Source organism: Phyllobates terribilis, unplaced genomic scaffold (assembly GCF_046119375.1).
Source record: "Phyllobates terribilis strain yellow unplaced genomic scaffold, ASM4611937v1 Scaffold_3__8_contigs__length_932513732, whole genome shotgun sequence".
In the NCBI taxonomy this organism is placed as follows: domain Eukaryota; kingdom Metazoa; phylum Chordata; class Amphibia; order Anura; family Dendrobatidae; genus Phyllobates; species Phyllobates terribilis.
In genome coordinates, this window is record NW_027362763.1 from 293,811,847 (window position 1) to 293,830,953 (window position 19,107).

At 41.6% G+C, this 19,107-nt stretch overlaps 1 protein-coding gene across 6 annotated transcripts in view; it reads left to right on the plus strand.

The window, feature by feature from the left end:
- ECT2 (epithelial cell transforming 2) overlaps positions 1-19,107 on the plus strand; it is a 77,985-nt gene that overhangs the window by 48,338 nt on the left and 10,540 nt on the right. For all 6 annotated transcript variants that reach the window (XM_073674911.1, XM_073674909.1, XM_073674912.1 and 3 more), the window contains 7 exons: positions 2,558-2,639; positions 4,485-4,563; positions 4,753-4,872; positions 10,287-10,425; positions 12,009-12,163; positions 13,959-14,066; positions 14,289-14,435. In XM_073674911.1, the coding sequence (XP_073531012.1) occupies positions 2,558-2,639; positions 4,485-4,563; positions 4,753-4,872; positions 10,287-10,425; positions 12,009-12,163; positions 13,959-14,066; positions 14,289-14,435 (830 nt within the window). The remainder of the gene's footprint in view (positions 1-2,557; positions 2,640-4,484; positions 4,564-4,752; positions 4,873-10,286; positions 10,426-12,008; positions 12,164-13,958; positions 14,067-14,288; positions 14,436-19,107) is intronic.

The window sequence follows — 19,107 nt, forward strand, 5'->3', positions numbered from 1 at the left end:
TGGTGCTTCGTACCCGTTGCGATTTTCTGCCTAAAGTGGTGTCGCGTTTCCACGTCAATCAGGATATCGTGTTGCCCTCCCTCTGTCCGAAACCGAAGAGTCCAAAGGAGCGGGCCTTGCACTCGTTTGATTTGGTGCGGGCATTGAAGTTCTATCTTACAATCACGCAAGGGTTTCGGAAGTCGGACTCTTTTTGTGATTCCTGCTGGTCGTCGGCGTGTTTAGCGGGCTTCAAAGGATACTATAGCTCGGTGGATACGTTCGGCTATCCTGGAGGCGTACCGGCTCAAGGGCGAGCCTTGTCCGGTTAAGGTTTGAGCTCATTCCACGAGAGCTGTTGGTTCGTCGTGGGCTTTTCGTCAGGGGGCCTCGGCAGCGCAGCTCTGCAGGGCGGCTACCTGGCGCTCCGTTCACACTTTTACCAAATTTTATAAAGTGGACGTGGGTGCTTCCGCCGATGCGGTTTTGGGACACAGGGTCCTGCAGGCGGTGGTGGTTTACATTATCTCTTTATCTAGTTTTGGCGCTTGTTGCGCGTTTGCCTAAGTTGTTGAGGTGTTGGCGATTCTGCCACTGTTTCCCACCCTTGAGTTCTGGACTGCTTTGGGACGTCCCACTAGTAATGGATCTGTGTCTCCCTTCCTTCCCTTCTGCTGCTGAAAGACGGATTTTGGTAAGACCTTACCTGTAAAATCCTTTTCAGCGAAGGAAGGAAGGGAGACACAGCACCCTCCCATGGCAGAAGTGTATTATTGTTTTCCAGTTGCGGCGCGACTCCTCTCTGATGGCGGTCATCTGGGCAGGGGTCGGCACGCTAGGGCTCTGTTCCAGCATTTGCCAGCTCATCGCAGTTGTCAGGTCCAGTGAGTAGTGGCTGGGACTGTGTTTTTTCTGTTATATGCATAACCTGTTCTCTCGCATTTCTGAATTTTCGGAAGGGGTTGTGTTGTTCCGCTGGTGTTGTCTGCTCTTCCTTAGCTTGTGTACGGACTGAAGGACGTGAGTAGGAGGAGCCTTTATACTGGAGGGGCCGGTCGTCACTTTTTCTAATCTGAGGTGAACTATCCTGTGGGGCTCCGCCTACCCACTAGTAATGGATCTGTCTCCCTTCCTTCCTTCGCTGAAAAGGATTTTACAGGTAAGGTCTTACCAAAATCCGTCTTTCCTGAGCGTTTCTGCATCTCCCTGGCAGAAAAAAACGCATGCGGATTGTACATGCGTTTTCCTGCCAGGGACATGCGGAAATGAAGCGTACCCACTGACATTTCCGCATGTGGATTGACAAGCGCTTTCCAAGCGATTAGCATCACTTGGAAAATGCTTGTGACAACTAGGTCACACTATATAAATCCATGCAACCAGCATGGATTTATATAGTGCGACCCAAGAGAGTGGTAAAAATAAATGTATACTTACCCTCCGATGGCCCCCGGTGTCCCGCTCACTCCGTTGTCCCTTGCCGGCAACAGTGAATTGAAAGACCTGCCGACGTCGGCGTCACGTGACCCGTCACATGACTCTGACGTCAGCGCAGGTCCTTCAACTCACTGCAAAGTGCCGGGAACCTAGCAGGAGCGCTGCGCGGGCCTACAGAAGGTAAATATACATTTATTTTTTATTTTTATTCTTTTTTTACAGCTTTTTTTATGGTACCTGGGTGTGGATGAGACTCTCCTCTTCTCCACACTCGGGTACCATCCGCACATTAGAACGCGCCAATAACGCAAGTACAAATGCAGTCTTGCAGTATTGGCGCGTTCTAATGCAAGTTAATGGCGGCGAAAACGCCGCTTTTCCGCAAAATTAATGCACATGCTGCGGATTTTTGAGCACAGCATAAACGCTGTGGAAAAATCCGCAGCATGGGCACAGCACATGCGGATTTCCATTGGGGAACATTGCTGCCCTTCTACCATGCGTTTTTAATGCGTTTCCGCAGCTGCAGAAACGCATTAAAAACGCATCGTGTGCACACAGCCTAAGTTTTATTCAGCTCTGCAGCCACTATTCCATGATTTTGCCAGTTTTAAAGTGTATGTGTAACTTTGTTTTATGTATTTATTACACATTCCTGAATGTATTTAAGGTACCATGCCAAATATTCCTTTTTAAATGGGTTTTACAGTAGGTAGAGGCAATAGCCTATACACCGGATTAGTGAGAACGTCTAGATTGGTATGGATCTGACTTCTGGAACTCTCACCAATTGCCTGAACAGGAGCACTTTTTTTCCCTCTTCCGAAAGCAGTAGTGCGTGTACATGACTGTCGCTCCATTCATTCTCTGTGGGACTGCTGCAGCTGTGTACTCAGCTATTTACAGTCCCATATGGAATTAATGGAGCCATGGTTGAGCATACGCACTACTGCTCCATTGTGAGGGCACTTCTACCCCCTGGCAGTTCGATCCCCATCGATCTGGAAAGCAATTACCTAATCGGTGACTGACCACGTCTACCTACTGCAATACCCATTTTTCAGGCTGAACTATAGTCTTCTGGCTCTTGAACACCCAGATATATGATGAACTAATAAGCTGTAATTTCTTTTGACTGTAGATCTTAAAAAACATACTTCTGAGGACAATCCAGATAAAATGATGCTTGAGAAAGCTATTGAATCGCTAAAAGAAGTAATGACGTAAGTTATTGCATACGGTAGGCTTCCTAGACCACAGCCTCTACTAATTGTAAGACTTTGTGCTAGACAGAGCAACGTAAATGTTGGAGCAGATTTATTAAATCTATCAATATCTATTGTCTTTGTTGCCAATAGCAGCCAATCACTGTGCAGTTTTCATTTTACCATTACTGGTTAAAGAGATCTATTTGATGCCTAGAGCAACCAAAGCACAGTTTAAAGTGGTTCTTCAAGAATGTGCTGAATATAGCAGCCATCACATATTTCAGGATGGGTTGCAGTCTGAAGAAACATCGCTTGAAACGTGTAGATCGACTTTGAGAGACGCAGCATTGTGGAGAAGCATACCTGATCTGCTCACTCTGCTGCGGAGCAGGGCTGGAACAGGAAAAAAATTGACTGACTGAGCACAGCGGTTTTGTTTTTTTTCCTGATCTTTATCCTGCTATGTGCTCATTTGTAAAACCCATTCTGCTGAGTCAGTCTGACAACATTACAGCAGGGTTCAGTGGATCCGCACGCAGCACGATGACGCTAGAGAATAAATCCGGATATTTTCAGTCGGCCATGAAGTGTTTTTCCCACTCCCGTTACAGCCCTGCTCCATAGCTGTGTGAGCAGATCAGGAATGATTATTCATGATACTCCTACTTTAACAGTTTACACTTCTCGAGTGGTGTTTCTTCAATCTCCAGAATCCATCTACAAAGTGCCCCATAAAATAAACATAGTGCGCAGCGATGTAAAAACAACATTGCTGTGCACATGTACAGTCTTATGTCACTTCTATAACCACTTTAGAGCTTGGAAACCCTGAAGCAGCTAAAAGTGACGTTTATTCCTCACAGTACAGAGCAAGAATGACGGGAAAACATACGGCAAAGCTGCTTCAGGAAAACTATTGCCAGTGTTTTACAGAAGCTGCTTAGTGTGGGAAAACTTGGCAACTAAAAGATACTGTGTGCACATACCCTAGTGCAGCGTTTTTTACTTTTTTTTTTTTTTCTATATGCTGATGTAAAACTACCAACAATTCTGAGACCAAAACTGTGAATGGCATGCTTGAGTTGCATATATACAGACCTGTGCAGTATGTTCTCACTTGTGTCCACTGGTTGCCCAGCTGGGCCCCACCAATAATTGGTTGGCGTCACTGCTGTAAATGGGTCTAAAAGGCCACTGGGTCTCTTTTACCAGTATGTTGCTTTCATAACCATAGTCCTATAGTATGGCTGTGCCTCCCATGTGTCCAATACTTAGAATTGAAAAGCAGATATAACACTATCCTTTTGGTTTTTGTCCCAAAGAGCATAATGACCTATGTCGGGGCAAGTACACATCTTGCATGAATACATTTTTAGCACAGACCATATTATTTCGCGCTCAGAACTGTCTTAAATGGTTTTCAGTGCCCACTAATCACTGGTGGAAATCTTAAAATATCCCAAAGAGCCTGTAAACAAGTTTGTGACCTTGAATTGCCCCTCAGCCCCCTAATAGTCTGCCATTTTGGGCTTTTGACGCTCTCCATGAAATACATTTTCTTTGTGAAATCCTTCTAGAATGTAATGACTACATAAATATTTACCTGCCATGACATTCTCTGCAATGTATATTCCGAGGAGCAGCCAGATAAACAAGCAACTTCACATTGATATGTAATTACTCCTCTGTTCCCTTCAGCCAGACAAAGCTTTTACTTCTGTCTCTTCAAACAAAACCAACACTTTCATATATTTCTGGTAAAATCCGTAATAAGTTATTAAAGAGAAGATGTGCTGGTTTACAGTGCATAAGTCAATACCTATTTTTTTTTTTTGCCTTTATTTTATTTTTAATTGGCAGTCACATCAATGAAGATAAAAGGAAAACTGAAGGGCAGCGACAAATTTTTGATGTTGTCTATGAAGTGGATGGGTGTCCTGTAAGTATTCACTCTTATCTAATGTCCGTAGATAAACTACAATGAATTCCGATCTATTAGTGAAATGCATACAGTTACTGCCCATTAAGTCAATGTGATGGGGCCATGTGAGGCCTCATTTGTTTTTTGTTTGTACCATTTACTCTTCCTAAATGAATGTAACTTTGTCAACTGCAATTTTTTTCGTAGGCAAATCTGTTATCCTCCCATAGGATGCTGGTACAGAGAGTGGAAACGATAGCTCTCGGGGAAGATCTCTGTGACAGAGGAGAACAAGTCACACTCTTTCTCTTTAATGATTGCCTGGAGGTAAGACTATATTGAATGTTAACATCTGAAGAGATGTAGGGAGATTTGGTAGGAAATTCTTACTAGAAGAGAGAGTCAGAAAATTTTTAATGCATCAAGTTAAAATGCAGGAAAATGTGTGGAAATTGTTTAATGTGTTATGCTTCGGTAAAAAAAATATGTTCCCTTTATGACTGCGATTATTACCCTTTAATCTTTTTCTACTTTTGCATTTTTTCTCGTTTTTAAAATGTCTTCATATTTCAACATCTTACACTATGAATACAGATTCACATAAAATGTGAGTCACTACATCCATTACATATACTTACATTTATTTAGCGGACTGATCCTGAGTTACAGTTTATACTATAGACCAGGTTGAATTCACCATTGAGAAAGCCCTTACCATACGCCATCAATGTCTGTTTCCGTTAAAGGTGTTTTGCGAGGAAAGTTAACTGATATTTCAGATGCGAGTGGCTAGTATCTGTAGATTTATGTATTCACAATTAAATATTCATTTATTTGTTACACTGTTTATTAAAATAATAAATACAAGATATGTCCTGAAATAAATGGTAAAATTACTGGTCATAAATGGTATAGTGAGAATGCTGAATTAAATGTTGATCTAGTTGTATTGCATACAGAGCTGTAAGAGCCAGGTCATGTGAAACCTGCTGGCATGTCTGAATATTGGAGCCAGACGACTACATAACATGATCACTAAGCGGAATTAGCCTGGAATTGTAAAATGTATTCGCCATCATAAAATGAGCTTTTGTTTAGAGGACATGTCACTTGTCATACTTGTTTTTTTTTTACCTTGTGCAAAGGCTGCCATTCTTCTTGTTTGTTTTTTTTTAATCCAAAAAATAGATAGATATGTGTAAATCTAGTCCTGGGTGTGGTCTTCACGATTCATTAGAGAAGAGTTGAGAGCTATGCCAAATTCACTAAGAAGTGGCTATGGTCTAACAATGGAGTGGCGCAGGAACAAAACAAATGCCTGGTTCAGGAGAACGGCTGCATTTCCACGGTCTGCTCCACAATGGCCTCTGCATGCCTTGAAAACACTCCTATAGCAGTAAATAAACCTTTCCAGACATTTACAGAAACCACATGGACCAAAGAAAATAAAGCATAATTCCAAATGCCATTGAATAATGTGAATTATTGGATGAAAATTTGAATTCTTTTGTGAAAAAAAATCGGACAGCGCTTGGATGTGATCCATCTGCTGTCTGTTTTTCATGGACTTCTTGATATGCTTCCAGGGACCCCAGTTGTAGCTTTGCAACAACCAAAATCCAAACATTATCTAAATCTCCTAAGATGGTGACTGGACCTATGACTACATCCTGTTGTACATGTGGAAAAGGTGGAGACTTTATTTATGACTACACCCTGTCTTACAAGGAAGTTCCGGGAGGAAGCTGAATTCTATAGAAGGACTAACCGATCACAGAGCAACACGTCGCTTGGAGACATCCGATCGAGACCACGCCCCCTGATGACCTCATGGATCCACCCATGGACTTGCCCATTCCATTAACCATTGAATACATCTGGTTACTCCCATTCTAGGGCTAACTGAGCCCCTTTACAGAGTTTATTTAAGTCTATGTTCAGGTTGAATAAAGACACTTGGAGCTGTGCCATAGCTGATCAAGGAGAGCTTACATTCGACTGTGTGTCTCTGATGTTATTTTTTCTTGCATGAACTTGATCATATCCATTAGGCTAGGAGCAGGCAACTAGTGAACATATCAAAAATCTTTTTGGCATGGAAAAATTATTTTTGCCTTTAGTTAATTAACACTAAGTTTCAGTCTGCAGTTTCCATTTCTCCATCTGTTTTCATACCCACTGATGTGTAACCTGATCAATTGCTTTAGATTTGCAAGTTGTTGGAGTCTCTCCCAGTAATGTAGGCTGGCTACTAGATCTGTGTGTATCCAAAGAGTTGAGTTTTTCAGTAGCTGATATACAGTTAGGTCCAGAAATATCTGGACAGTGACACAAGTTTTGGCATTTTATCTGGTTACCAAAACTTATTCAAGATACAATTATATAATCAATATGGGCTTAAAGTGCAGTCTCTCGTCTTTAATTTGAGGGTATTCATATAATTAGAGTAAGGGTTTAGGACTTACTGCTCTTCAATATGTAGCTGCCTCTTTTTTTTTTAAGAGTCCAAAAGTAATTGGACAATTATCTCAAAAGCTCTTTAATGGGCCATTCCCTTGTTAATCCATCATCAATTAAGTGAAAGGTTTGGAGCGGATTCCAGGTGTGGCATTTGCATTTGGAAGCTGTTGCTGTGAGCCCACAAGCTACAGCATGTGGTCAAAGGAGCTCTGAATGGAAGAGAAACAGACCATTGGGATGAGGGAAAGAAAAAGAAATCCATCAGAGAGCAGCAGAAAGGTTAGGGGCTGCCAAATCAACAGTTTGGTGCATTTTGGAAAAAAAAAATGCATCGGTGAGCTTGGGAACTCAAAAAAAAAAAAAAAAAAAAAAAAAAAAAAAAAAAAAAAAAAATAGCCTGGACATCCACAGAAGACAACAATGGTGGATGATCGCATACTTTCCATAGTGAAGAAAAACCCCTTCACGACATCCACCCAACTGTAGAACACTCTCCAGGAAGTCGGTGTTTCAGTATCTAAGTCTACCATAAAGAGAAGACTTCATGAGCGCATTACAGAGGGTTCACCACAAGGTGCAAACTATTAATCAGCCTTAAAAATAGACAAGATTAGACCTTGCCACAAAACATCTAAAGAAACCAATCCAGTTCTGGAAAAGCAATCTTTGGACAAATGAAATGAAGATCAACCTGTACGAGAATGATGGGAAGAAGAAAGTATGGATAAGGCTTGGAACAGCTCCTGATTCAAAGCACATCATATCTTCTGTAACATATGGTGCAGGCAGTGTCATGGACATTCATGGCTTCCAATAGCTCGGGTCACTAGTGTTTATTGATGACATGACAGAAGTAGACGGATGAATTCTGAAGTGTACAGGGCGATACTGCAGCAAGGTTGATTGGATGATACTTCACACTATAAAGGGTGGGCCATTTATATGGATACACCTAAATTACATGGGAATGGTTGGTCATATCAACTTCCTGTTTGTGGCACATTAGTATATGGGAGGAGGAAAACTTTTCCAGATGGGTGATGACCGTGGCGGCCATTTTGGATCCAACTTTATTTTTTTCAATGGGAAGAGGGTCATGTGACACATCAAACTTATTGAGAATTTCATAAGAAAAACAATGATGTGCTTGGTTTTAACCTAACTTTATTTTTTCATGAGTTTTCCAGTGGCATTGAGGTTTCCATTGATGAAGAATGGCCCCACTATCTTTGTACCCCCATATACCACACCATACCATCAAGATACGAGATGTGCAGCATCTGAAACAACGGATACTGGAAGCCTGTGCTAGCATTTCTTCTGCGGTGTTGCTATCAGTGTGTCAAGAGTGGGAGAAGAGGGTTGCATTGACAATTCAACACAATGGCAGCACTTTGAACACATTTTATAAGTGGTCATAAACTTGTAAAAAAACTCATGAAAGAAAGTTACTTTAAAACCAAGCACACCATTGTTTTTCTTACGAAATTCTCAATAAGTTTGTTGTCACATGACCCTCTTCCCATTGAAAAAAATAGTTGGATCCAAAATGGCTGCCACATCACCGCCCATCTGGAAAAGTTTTTCCCCTCCCATATACTAATGTACCACAAACAGAAAGTTATCACCAACCATTCCCATTTAATTTAGGTGTATACTGCCAAAAGCAACCCTGGATTTTTTATTTTTTTTTTGAAGACAAATAAGTGGCTCAGCCATTGCGGAATATTACAATAACCAGATCTCAACCCCATCAAGCATGCATTTCACATGCTTAAAGGGATTCTCAGCACAGAATGTCAAACTAAGTACAGGTGCTCGGTGCTTCATGGTGGGGCCAAACATTTATATACACCTTCCCACTTGCTTGGTTTCCAGCCATCTTTACCCTCCTCTGGCTGTATGTAGCCAGAGCTGTGAATCAAAGATGAGGAGGGATGGAGATGAAGGGAAAACAAACTGGTGGGAAGGTGTATTTAAAGGGTATCGGCCACCCCCAGTTGAGCGTTTTTAGCTAATATGAGCATACCAGTTGTATAAAGCTGAAACTAGTCATACCTGTATGCCTCCTTGATGATGCCTTGTTCATTACAAACGAAAAAAGATACATTTTTTTTATCTTCCATGCCATGGGGCGTATGCTGCCTGGAAGATAAGACTGCCTCCTCTCTCATACTAGATTTCTCCTCTCCACTCTTCCCTGCTTGTCTTTGATGTCAAGTGCGTGGTCGGAAATCTCGTGCTTGTGCTCTCAGCCTGTCTCTTCTGTGCACTGTTCTGCCCTTCTCAGGGCACTGACTTCAATTTTCTTGTGTGCAGGCGCTGGAAAGTCACTGTCGCTTCCGGTCTGTGTTCTCCGGCGCTCTGAAAAGTTGCATGTCGGGTGTACAACTTTTCAGAGCGCTGGAGAACACTGGAACCGAAATTTTAATGAACAAAGCATTAAGGAGGCATACAGGTATGACTAGTTTTCAGCTTTATACAATCTGTTTGCCCATATTGGCTAAAAAGGCTCAAATGGGGATACCCTTTAAATGACTACTCGCCCCCATGTGAAGCACCAACCGGCGGGACTTGGTTTGAATATTCATTTTGTGCTGTCAAACTCGCTCTAAGACAAGTTAGTGGTTGTCCACTACTAGGACAACCCCTTCTTAATCTATTTCCCTCCATTAACATAAAGACTAGTGTTGAGCGAGTATGTTTTGTTAACCCTTTCGCCGAGTATGCTCAGGCGAGCACCGAGTAGTTACAGCTGCTTGGTGTTATGTTTAAATCACTCCCGTGTGCATGATTTGCGACTGTTTGACAGCTTTATTACATGTGAGGAATGATTGTTTCTTTTGCATTTCTCACATGTAATAAAGCTGTCAAACAGTCGCACATCATGCACACGGGAGTGATTTAAACATAACACCAAGCAGCTGTAACTACTCTGTGCTCGGCCCGAGCATACTCGGTGAAAGGGTTAACAGAACATCCTCGCTCAACACTAATGAGGACACTTTATACTCTCCTCCTGTGCCGGCCCCATTCCAGTGGTGTCGGCACTTTCCTGAAGCCATACACCTAATGTCACAGTTCCCGCCTTCAGATGTATAATTAAGAGGAGTTGAGAATAGCGGTTGGCCGCTCACATCCTCTTTTGTACTTTGTACATTTTGGATTTATTTATTTCTATTTTTTTTGCATGGATATAAGTGTAAGGTATGACTAAACACATCCCTGTGTGCTATGACATATTTTCTCTATATGCATTGAACTCGTATTTGTACTTTCAGATTGCAAGAAAGCGGCATAAAGTTATTGGAACTTTCAAGAGTCCTCATGGTCACACAAGACCCCCTGCATCTCTTAAGCATATTAGCCTGATGCCTTTGTCTCAAATAAAGAAGGTTCTTGATATCCGGGAAACTGAAGGTATGTGATATTTTTATGTTAAATTGGTAAAATTGTATACTAAACCATTATACAGTTCTTGAAATACAACAGACTGGCCCTCTGTTGCAATAAGAGTGGCAAAATAGAAACCAACAATGTTACCATAGCCTACCAAATTAGGTCTATCTATCAATCGTATAATATAGTGTGTGTGTAAAATTAGCTATTGAACCCGTTCTACGCCTGGTTGGCGATCCTTTTTTTATTGCTACATTTTTAACTTTATTAAAGAGGTTGTCCACTAGAATGTTTAGTGGGCAGATCGATTTATACCTTGGAAATGAGTCTTTCTTCAAATGCCTTGCTTTTCCAAATGTGCCTGTGAGCGGCGCTATCGCTGCCTGCTCATCCACAGCAAGTGACCCTCAGCTGCCTGTCACATCCACCTCTGGAATTAGAAGCTGACCCGGCATCACCGAGGCGGGACCTAGTCTCCCTGAGTGACTGGGCTGTGGGTGTAGTTTTGCCGCATGTCACAGCCCAGTATCGTGTGGGCTTGTGGCGTGACATTAGAGGCAGCTGCAGCCTCTAGTAACGTAGGTATTCTCCCAAAAAGAAAAAAGTTTAATTTTTTAATTTTTAAAAAAAAAAATTTAACAATTCACGAGTAGTTTAATGAACAATGTTATTTCCAGCATGATGGAGCACCATGTCACAATGCAAAACTGTTAGCTAAGTGGATCAGTGAACAAAACATTGAAATTTTGGGTCCATGGCCTGAGAACACCCTAGATCTTGACCCCATTGAGACCCTGTGGTCAATTATCACAAAGCACATGAACAAATAAAAGCAGAGATTGTGATAAACTCGAAACGCCAATTCGGGAAGAATGTGCTGCCATCAGTCAGGATCTGAGCCAGTAGCTGATATCCAGCATGTCGGGGAGAATTGCTGAAGTCATGAAAAATAATGGTAATCACTGTAAATATCAAGTCTTTGTATAAACTTGTACTTTGCTAACCAAAGATCTAAACTATCTAAAAACATTGAAGCAACAAACTAAACTGAAATTGTGTCCATGTAAAAAAAAAAAAATAAATAAAATAAATTTTGCCACAACTGTACATGCATGTGTATACTATGTAGCTATATGAAGTTCCTAATTGTATCACTAGCTATAACTGTGTGCTTCGTTAGTAAAACCTCTTTCTCTGGGCACAGCATGCCAGTATAGTGTGCCCATCTGCCAATATAAAAGCTGCAGTGAATTACCAGCATGGCCCAGAGTAAGCGTAATATTCCTAGCTATGTAATTATATACTGCGCCATGGTTACACAGTTAAGAGTGCCTTCTAAATATAAAAATATTAATTTCCAGACAGTGCAGAATTGTTCATGCCCGAGTGCTCCGTGATGTCCGCTGTGCCATGCTAAGCTACAGTGTCCTTCTGCACCCCAAGCAGAATCTCATTAATAAGCTGTAAATTGCTTGTCTGGGTTTTACATCCTTCTTATGATACTAAATACAGAGTCACGTACAGACCAAAAACATTGTTTATTTTTGAACAACCATGTGTGACATCGGTACATAAGTGACTAATGTTTTCATTTGGATCTGCAGAATGTCATAATGCATTTGCATTGGTAGTGCGACCTCCGACAGAACAGACAAACCAGTTACTTAGCTTCCAGTTGACAACGGAGGAGCCTCTGAAGGCCGATTGGCTGAAGATGTTATGCCGGCACATAGCCAACACGATTTGTAAAGCAGATGCTGTAAGTAGTTTTCTCCCCATCACTAGGACAGTGAACCTGTATTCAAAGAACCATGGAGCGCTGTAAATATGGAGTTTTTTCCGCCATTTATCCTTCCTTTTTAATGTATATCTTTTATTTATTTTTTAAATACCACTTGTCTAATTTCAAGTTTCAGATCACAATGTTTCATACTGAAGGAAAACAAAAGCTCATTTTTCCAACTTTGTACAATTCAAAGGCCTTTAACTGCACGGAAGTTCTATCTCTGAAGCAGACTGTATTGAATAGAAGCTAGTACAGAAACTGCAATCCGTTTTCAGTCTGCCGTATGACCCGCAGTGACATGAGCGATGTGTGGTGGCCGGCAGTAAGTCATTTTGAATGTACATAGTTGACAAACCTAGGGAAGGAACAGTCTATGCCAGAGGGGCAGCAGCATTCAGCAAAGTCTGCATTTCTGCTGAACGCCAGCTTGAAGTGTTTGTACAGCTCATGAAATGTAAAAACTGTTTTCTGATCCTGCTGGAAATGCAAAGATTTTATCTGTGTGCTGTAAACTAGGATGAAAACGGCAAAGATTAGACAAAAAGCAACATGGACGAGAGCTAGTAACAGCAGGACATATAGAAAAGATCGTATACAAAACACAAAAGGGTTTTTTCATCACTGTTTATCACACGCTTCACTTCTGTGTCGTATACATGCAGTCCACCCTCCTGAATTCTTCCCTTCAGTCTCCATCTTGAGTTTCAGATTTAACTTTGCTTTCTTCTCCTTTTTGAGGCTTATAATAATTCGCATGATGCATCCTCGCAGCTACAGACCGTACTATCTCTCTTTATCCTCCCCTGCACATTCTCATAAGCAAATAGATTAGACGTCTAATTAGGAAGTTGAGCTGCTTTTTACATGATCCTTGTGACAGCCGCTGTCTAATCATCATCAATAACTGTGATGGAAATTTGTCACACTGCAGCTCCAAATAACTCCCAGGAAAAAGACAACTTTGAGATTTGTTTTTTACCTATTAAAACCACAACATTTCACTGTAAAAAAGTGAAATGTTTTTCTATATACTGTGCCATGATTGCACAGCTAAGAGTACCTTCTAGATCTAAAGCTACTAGGTTTAGACTTGAACCTGCGATGTACAAATATCAGGGTCTCCTGTGATGCCCAGCTTGTGGCTGGCTATCACAGAAGAAATAACTTGACTCAAATGGGGGGCTTCAGCAGGACCCAGGCTGTCATACCAATCCATCAGCACCCTGCAATCACCCCACAGGCACGGCCAGATTGCACAGCTTAAATTCTGCTGTCTGTGCTTGACAGGCATTTATGAGGTTAACGGCAGCAATCAGCGGTAGCACTGCTGCTATGTAATGTAGTCGGCACCTGGCCTGTGTGGAATGAGTTTGGCCACATAGTCCGCTCCACACACCCTGATGGGCTCCATGATGTTATCGTACATCCTGAAGCAATAAAGGGGTTAATTTCATGTGTATACTCAATTGCCTCGTGAACATAAGCTCATGTGGGACTTTTTAATAGATTAAAATGCAGTTCTACCATATTGATGCTTACAATGTAGTCCTCCGTATTAATATGTGGATCCTGGATGTGCGGATATTTGGCAGTTTTCTAGAATTCCACTTGATGGCAGTGTAGATTTGAGGACTACATTTGTATCTGTCGTTCTCTGATCTTTTATCAGTTGTTCTTGCAAAGTTGACCTTTGTTTCAACAATGTTTTTCCAGCCTCCATAGGAAAAAAAATTTCTGTATTTGCATGACCATTTTTTTTTAATTAAAGGAAAATTTGATTTATACAACTGATCCCGATTCATTAGAAGTAAACACAAAGGATGTGGATAGTACACTGAGCAGAGCATCGAGAGCAATAAAGAAAACTTCAAAGAAAGTATGTCATTGGCCGCTTCTCTATAAAATAGACTTTTCATGTTCTTGATTTTCATTTTTTTGGATGGGGGTGGTTGGACCTTTTGAAAAGTTTAGCCTAAAATATAAATGGCATTTATGTAAAGCCTTTATCTTTATTGTCCACTTAGGTCTTTATATAATTCTATCTAAAGATGTTTTCGTTTCATTGTTTTGCAATTTTTTTCCTGTATCTGATTTTTAGGTTACAAGAGCATTTTCTTTCTCAAAAACTCCCAAGAGAGCCCTGCAGAGGGCGCTCATGGTACATAATACTCCTGATTCACGGAGCCCTGGTCCCAGCTCTGAGGGATTTGCAAGCAGTCGAATGCCAAGTACCACCTCTCTAGCGGTACGTAAACTATATAATGTTCACCTTCTGTGGTCTCTCCTCACAGCTGTCATAATCAGTCATTTTTTAATTATTGATCGCTTCATAATCTCCCCCACTAGTTCAGATGCTTTGTGCTTCGATTCTTTGTTTTCAGTCTGAATGTCATGCAGGTAATTGTCTTCTGCAGAGACTTGCTTGGTACAACTCCAGATTTTATTTGTTTTTTTCTGAAACTTTTTTTTTTTTTTTGCAATGCTCTATAAAAATAGAGAGGCAAATTAAGGTGAACTTTTGGATTACAGAAAAAAATAAATATGGTCAGTAAAGGAGTATGTCAATCAGTGTGTGGCAAAACGTATATATGTATGCTAAGATGTACCATAACCTCAAGATAATTTTGGATCTGGTGACGAACCCCAAATAGTCTCAAGACCGGCTTTATCCATGTACAGCAGGTGGCTAAAAAAAAAAAACACTTTTGCAGGGAAAACTTTTGAGGACTGATTCGAGTCCTGGCAGCCCGATAATCTAGTGATGGCATATGTACTTGCAGTAGTGAGAGAACCCCACCAATCTCATTTTAGTTTTAAAGTGGGTAACCACCACTGATCATCTCTGGTGGTGGCTGGGTCTATACAGTTTGTATGGACCTGTGCTGTTCCAGCTCTGTACAGTGTGGGAGATGTTCCCAAATACTGCAGCTCGGCTCCTATTTACTTGGAACTTGTTACCAATGTTTTTACATATATAAAATAAAGTGGCAAAGATCCATTGCTGGAATGGTCTAACTGGCTCCGAATTTTCCGTGTCTCATCCATCCCTGCTGTAAATTCAGCTCGGAGAGCTTTGCCTATCAATAAGATCTTCTCTGGGACCCCCATCAATCTTTCCTCTGCAATATACTATATCCACTGCTGCCCATCTACCTGGACTTTTAACTGCCTCAAACGCGACATTACTTTTAACCCAAATAAATTCGCGAAAGATTCTTAAGTTACCTGGCGAACACCAAATATTACACTGCATTTGCCTTGCAACAATTAATTTGTACTTTGCAAGTTCTGAGCTGTAGCCCTGTAAAGGCAATACTAAGGACCCTAGGTCTCGGCTTTTTTTTAATTTTTTTTTATCCAGCTTAGTTTGGGTTCTATCCATATTGAGTTGGTATTGTTTTTTTCTGTATATACAAAGAACACTTCTGTCTTTTTATCACCATATGCCATGCATCTAGAAATGGTGTGAATTGATTTGCAGGACCCAGTACAGCAGCCAGGTCAGTAATTTATGGCTTCTGGAGAATCGCCACCTCTTACCTGATGGCATCCGTAGATCTTCATTATGATTAGCCTGCCTGGCGTGATGTCACATGTGCGTCTCGCCATGCCAGATAATCAAAAGGAGAGACAGTTACAATGGTGTAAGATGGTTTTCAGGGCTCTTGTCCAACGTCCACAGATTACGGAGGTAGCTGCTGTATCGGGTTCTGCTAACTGATTTGCTCTAACTCTACACGCATTTTTCTACGCAAACCTCCATGCTGAAAGATTTTGCTTTTTGTTTCTTTAAGCATTAATTTTGTTTTTTACGGATTAGTCGTAGCTTGTAACGTACTATTTTAACATATACGCCAATGTAATTTATATAAAATGAGGAACATCAGTTTGGTTTCCTGTGCGCCAGAAAGCGACATCAATTGTCTTTATTCACATTATTCCGGAGACAGACCAAATAGAACAGGTCTTTAGTATTCAAAGTCATCCGTCTGTGTGTTCTGCGTGAGACACTTTTGCGTAGCGTGCATCTGTAAAAAACGGACATGTCAGCATGTGGATCACACGGACACAACGTCCGTGGAAACACACTGACATGTGCGCAGACCCATAGATTTGAATGGGTCTGCGTGTGTCAGTTTCTACACTACTGGAGACAGACGTGTGAAAGAGCCCTAAGTGCGCTTTTTAAGGAAAGAATGCGGCAACCAGGAAAAGCAGAGGCCAGCCCTGGTACTTACATTTCTGGTGCAAGCAATTACCTTCATAAGTCATATTCTTAGTAAAAGGAAGCCTACCTGTGTGCAATCCAAGTGTCACATGGTTTATCAGTATATACACACCTTTTCTGAAAGGCCACAGAGGCACAAACACAATCAAAAGACACCACTAACCAAACACCATGAAGAACAAGGAGATCTCCAAACAAGTTTTTGGGAAGTAAAAGATGATGATGATGAAGATGAAGATGAAGATGAAGATGAAGATGAATTTTTATAAACCTAACCCTATCACGAGTGGCCTCCTGATAGTCAGGACTGGGTTTCTCAGGAAAAGAGGTGTGAAAAGAGCGAACCAATCTGGGAGTGTTCACCTCTGACACTGAAACCCACATCCTCTCCTCCGGAACTTTAGCCTTTCCAGTGCACCAAGTATTGCAGAGAACGATGTTGGAAACTAGAATCTACTATCCTCGAACTCAAATTACCATCAACCATTACTGGGGGCGGTGGTAGAGGTGAGGGCTCAAGAGGTTCTATGTACCTATTGAGCAAGGACCTATGAAACACATTATGGACCTTAAGGGCCCAAGGAAGTTCAAGACGAAACGCTGCTGGGTTAATGACGGCGGTTATTTTGTAGGGACCAATAAATCTAGGTCCCAGCTTCCAAGAAGGAACTTTCAATCTTATATTCCTGGTCGACAACCACACAGTCATTCACATTCCGGTCCGGACCTGGCAAGCATTTTCTGTCAGCCATACGTTTATACCCGTCACCCATGATCTTTAAATTACCCAGAACACCCTTCCATATCGATGAGAGCGACGAAGCAAACCGTTCCTCCTCAGGAACACCTGAAGCTCCACCCCCCACTGAAGATACCAAACTGTGGATGATAACCATATGCATGAAAGAACGATGACCTGCCAGTGGATTCTTGACTATGATTATTGGTGGCAAATTCTGCCAGTGGTAAGTAGGATGCCCAATCCTCCTGATTTTTGGAGACGAAACACCTGAGGTATGTCTCAAAGTTCTGATTGACACGCTTGGTCTGACCATTTGACTGAGGGTGGAAGGCAGAGGAAAAGGACAGCTGCACCCTCAGTTGAGAACAGAATGCCCTCCAGAACTTGGAAACAAACTGGGTCCCCCAATCAGACACCACATTGGAGGGAACCCCATGAAGCTTCACAATCTCATTTATGAACACCTGGGCAAGTGTCTTAGCATTGGGAAATGCAGGTAAAGCGATGAAGTGAACCATTTTACTGAACCTATCTACTACTGCCAAAACCACTGTTTTGCCTGCAGAAACCGGTAGGTCAGTAATAAAATCAGTGGACAAGTGTGTCCATGGCCTGCTAGGGATTGGTAGCGGAAGAAGAGTACCAGACGGACGGAAACCTTAGAACATGCGCAAATACTACAAGCAGCTACGTGTTCAATTACATCCCGATGCAACCCCAGCCACCAAAAACGACGAGAGAGTAGGTCCGCGGTTGCCTTACCACCTGGATGCACAGCAAGCACAGAGTTATGATGTTCCTTGATTACTTTACGGCGCAGATCAGGTGGTACAAATAACTTTCCTTAAGGGCAGGAGGCTGGGGTGTCCCCCTGAGCTTCCAGCACCTCCCCGTCCAGTTCAGGAAAAAGAGCAGAGAAAACTACCCCTTTCTGTAATATCGGGGCAGGGTTCTCATGGTCACCACTACCAGGGTATCTCCGGGACAAAGCATTAGCCTTGACATTTTTGACCCCTGGACGAAAAGTGACAACAAAATTGAACCTAGTTAAAAAAAAAAAACAAAAAAAAAAAAAAAACAGGAACCATCTGGCTTGCCTAGGGTTGAGAGGTTTAGCTGACTGGAGATATGACAGATTCTTATGGTCAGTAATAGGATGGACAGCCCCCTCCAACCAGTGTGGCCATTCCTCGAACGCCAATTTGATCGCCAAAAGTTCCCTATTACCCACGTCATAATTTCTCTCAGCCGAAGACTATTTTTTAGAAAAGGCGCATGGACGCCATTTACCAGGGGACGAACCCTGAGACAACACAGCCCTGACATCCGAAGCATCGACCTCCACAATAAAGGGTTGAGAAACATCGGATTGACTGAGTATAGGTGCAGTGGCAAAGTGATTCTTTAACCCCTTTACAACCCAAGGTGTTTTGCACGTTAATGACCAGGCCAATTTTTACAATTCTGACCACTGTCACTTTGAGATAATTACTCTGGAACACTGCAACGGATCCCCCTGATTCTGAGATTGTTTTTTTCGTGACATATTGTACTTCATGATTGTGATAAAATTTCTTCGATATCACTTGCATTTATTTGTGAAAAAAATGGAAATTTGGTGACCATTTTGAAAATTTTGCAATTTTCAAAATTTGAATTTTTATGCCCTTAAATCAGAGAGATATGTCATACAAGAGTTAATAAATAACATTTCCCACATGTCTACTTTACATCAGCACAATTTTGGAACCAAAATTTTTTTTTGTTAGGGAGCTATAAGGGTTAAAAGTTGACCAGCTATTTCTCATTTTTCCAACAAAATTTACAAAACCATTTTTTTTAGGGACCACATCACATTTGAAGTCACTTTGAGAGGTCTTTATGACAGAAAATACCCAAAAGTGACACCATTCTAAAAACTGCACCCCTCAAGGTGCTCAAAACCAC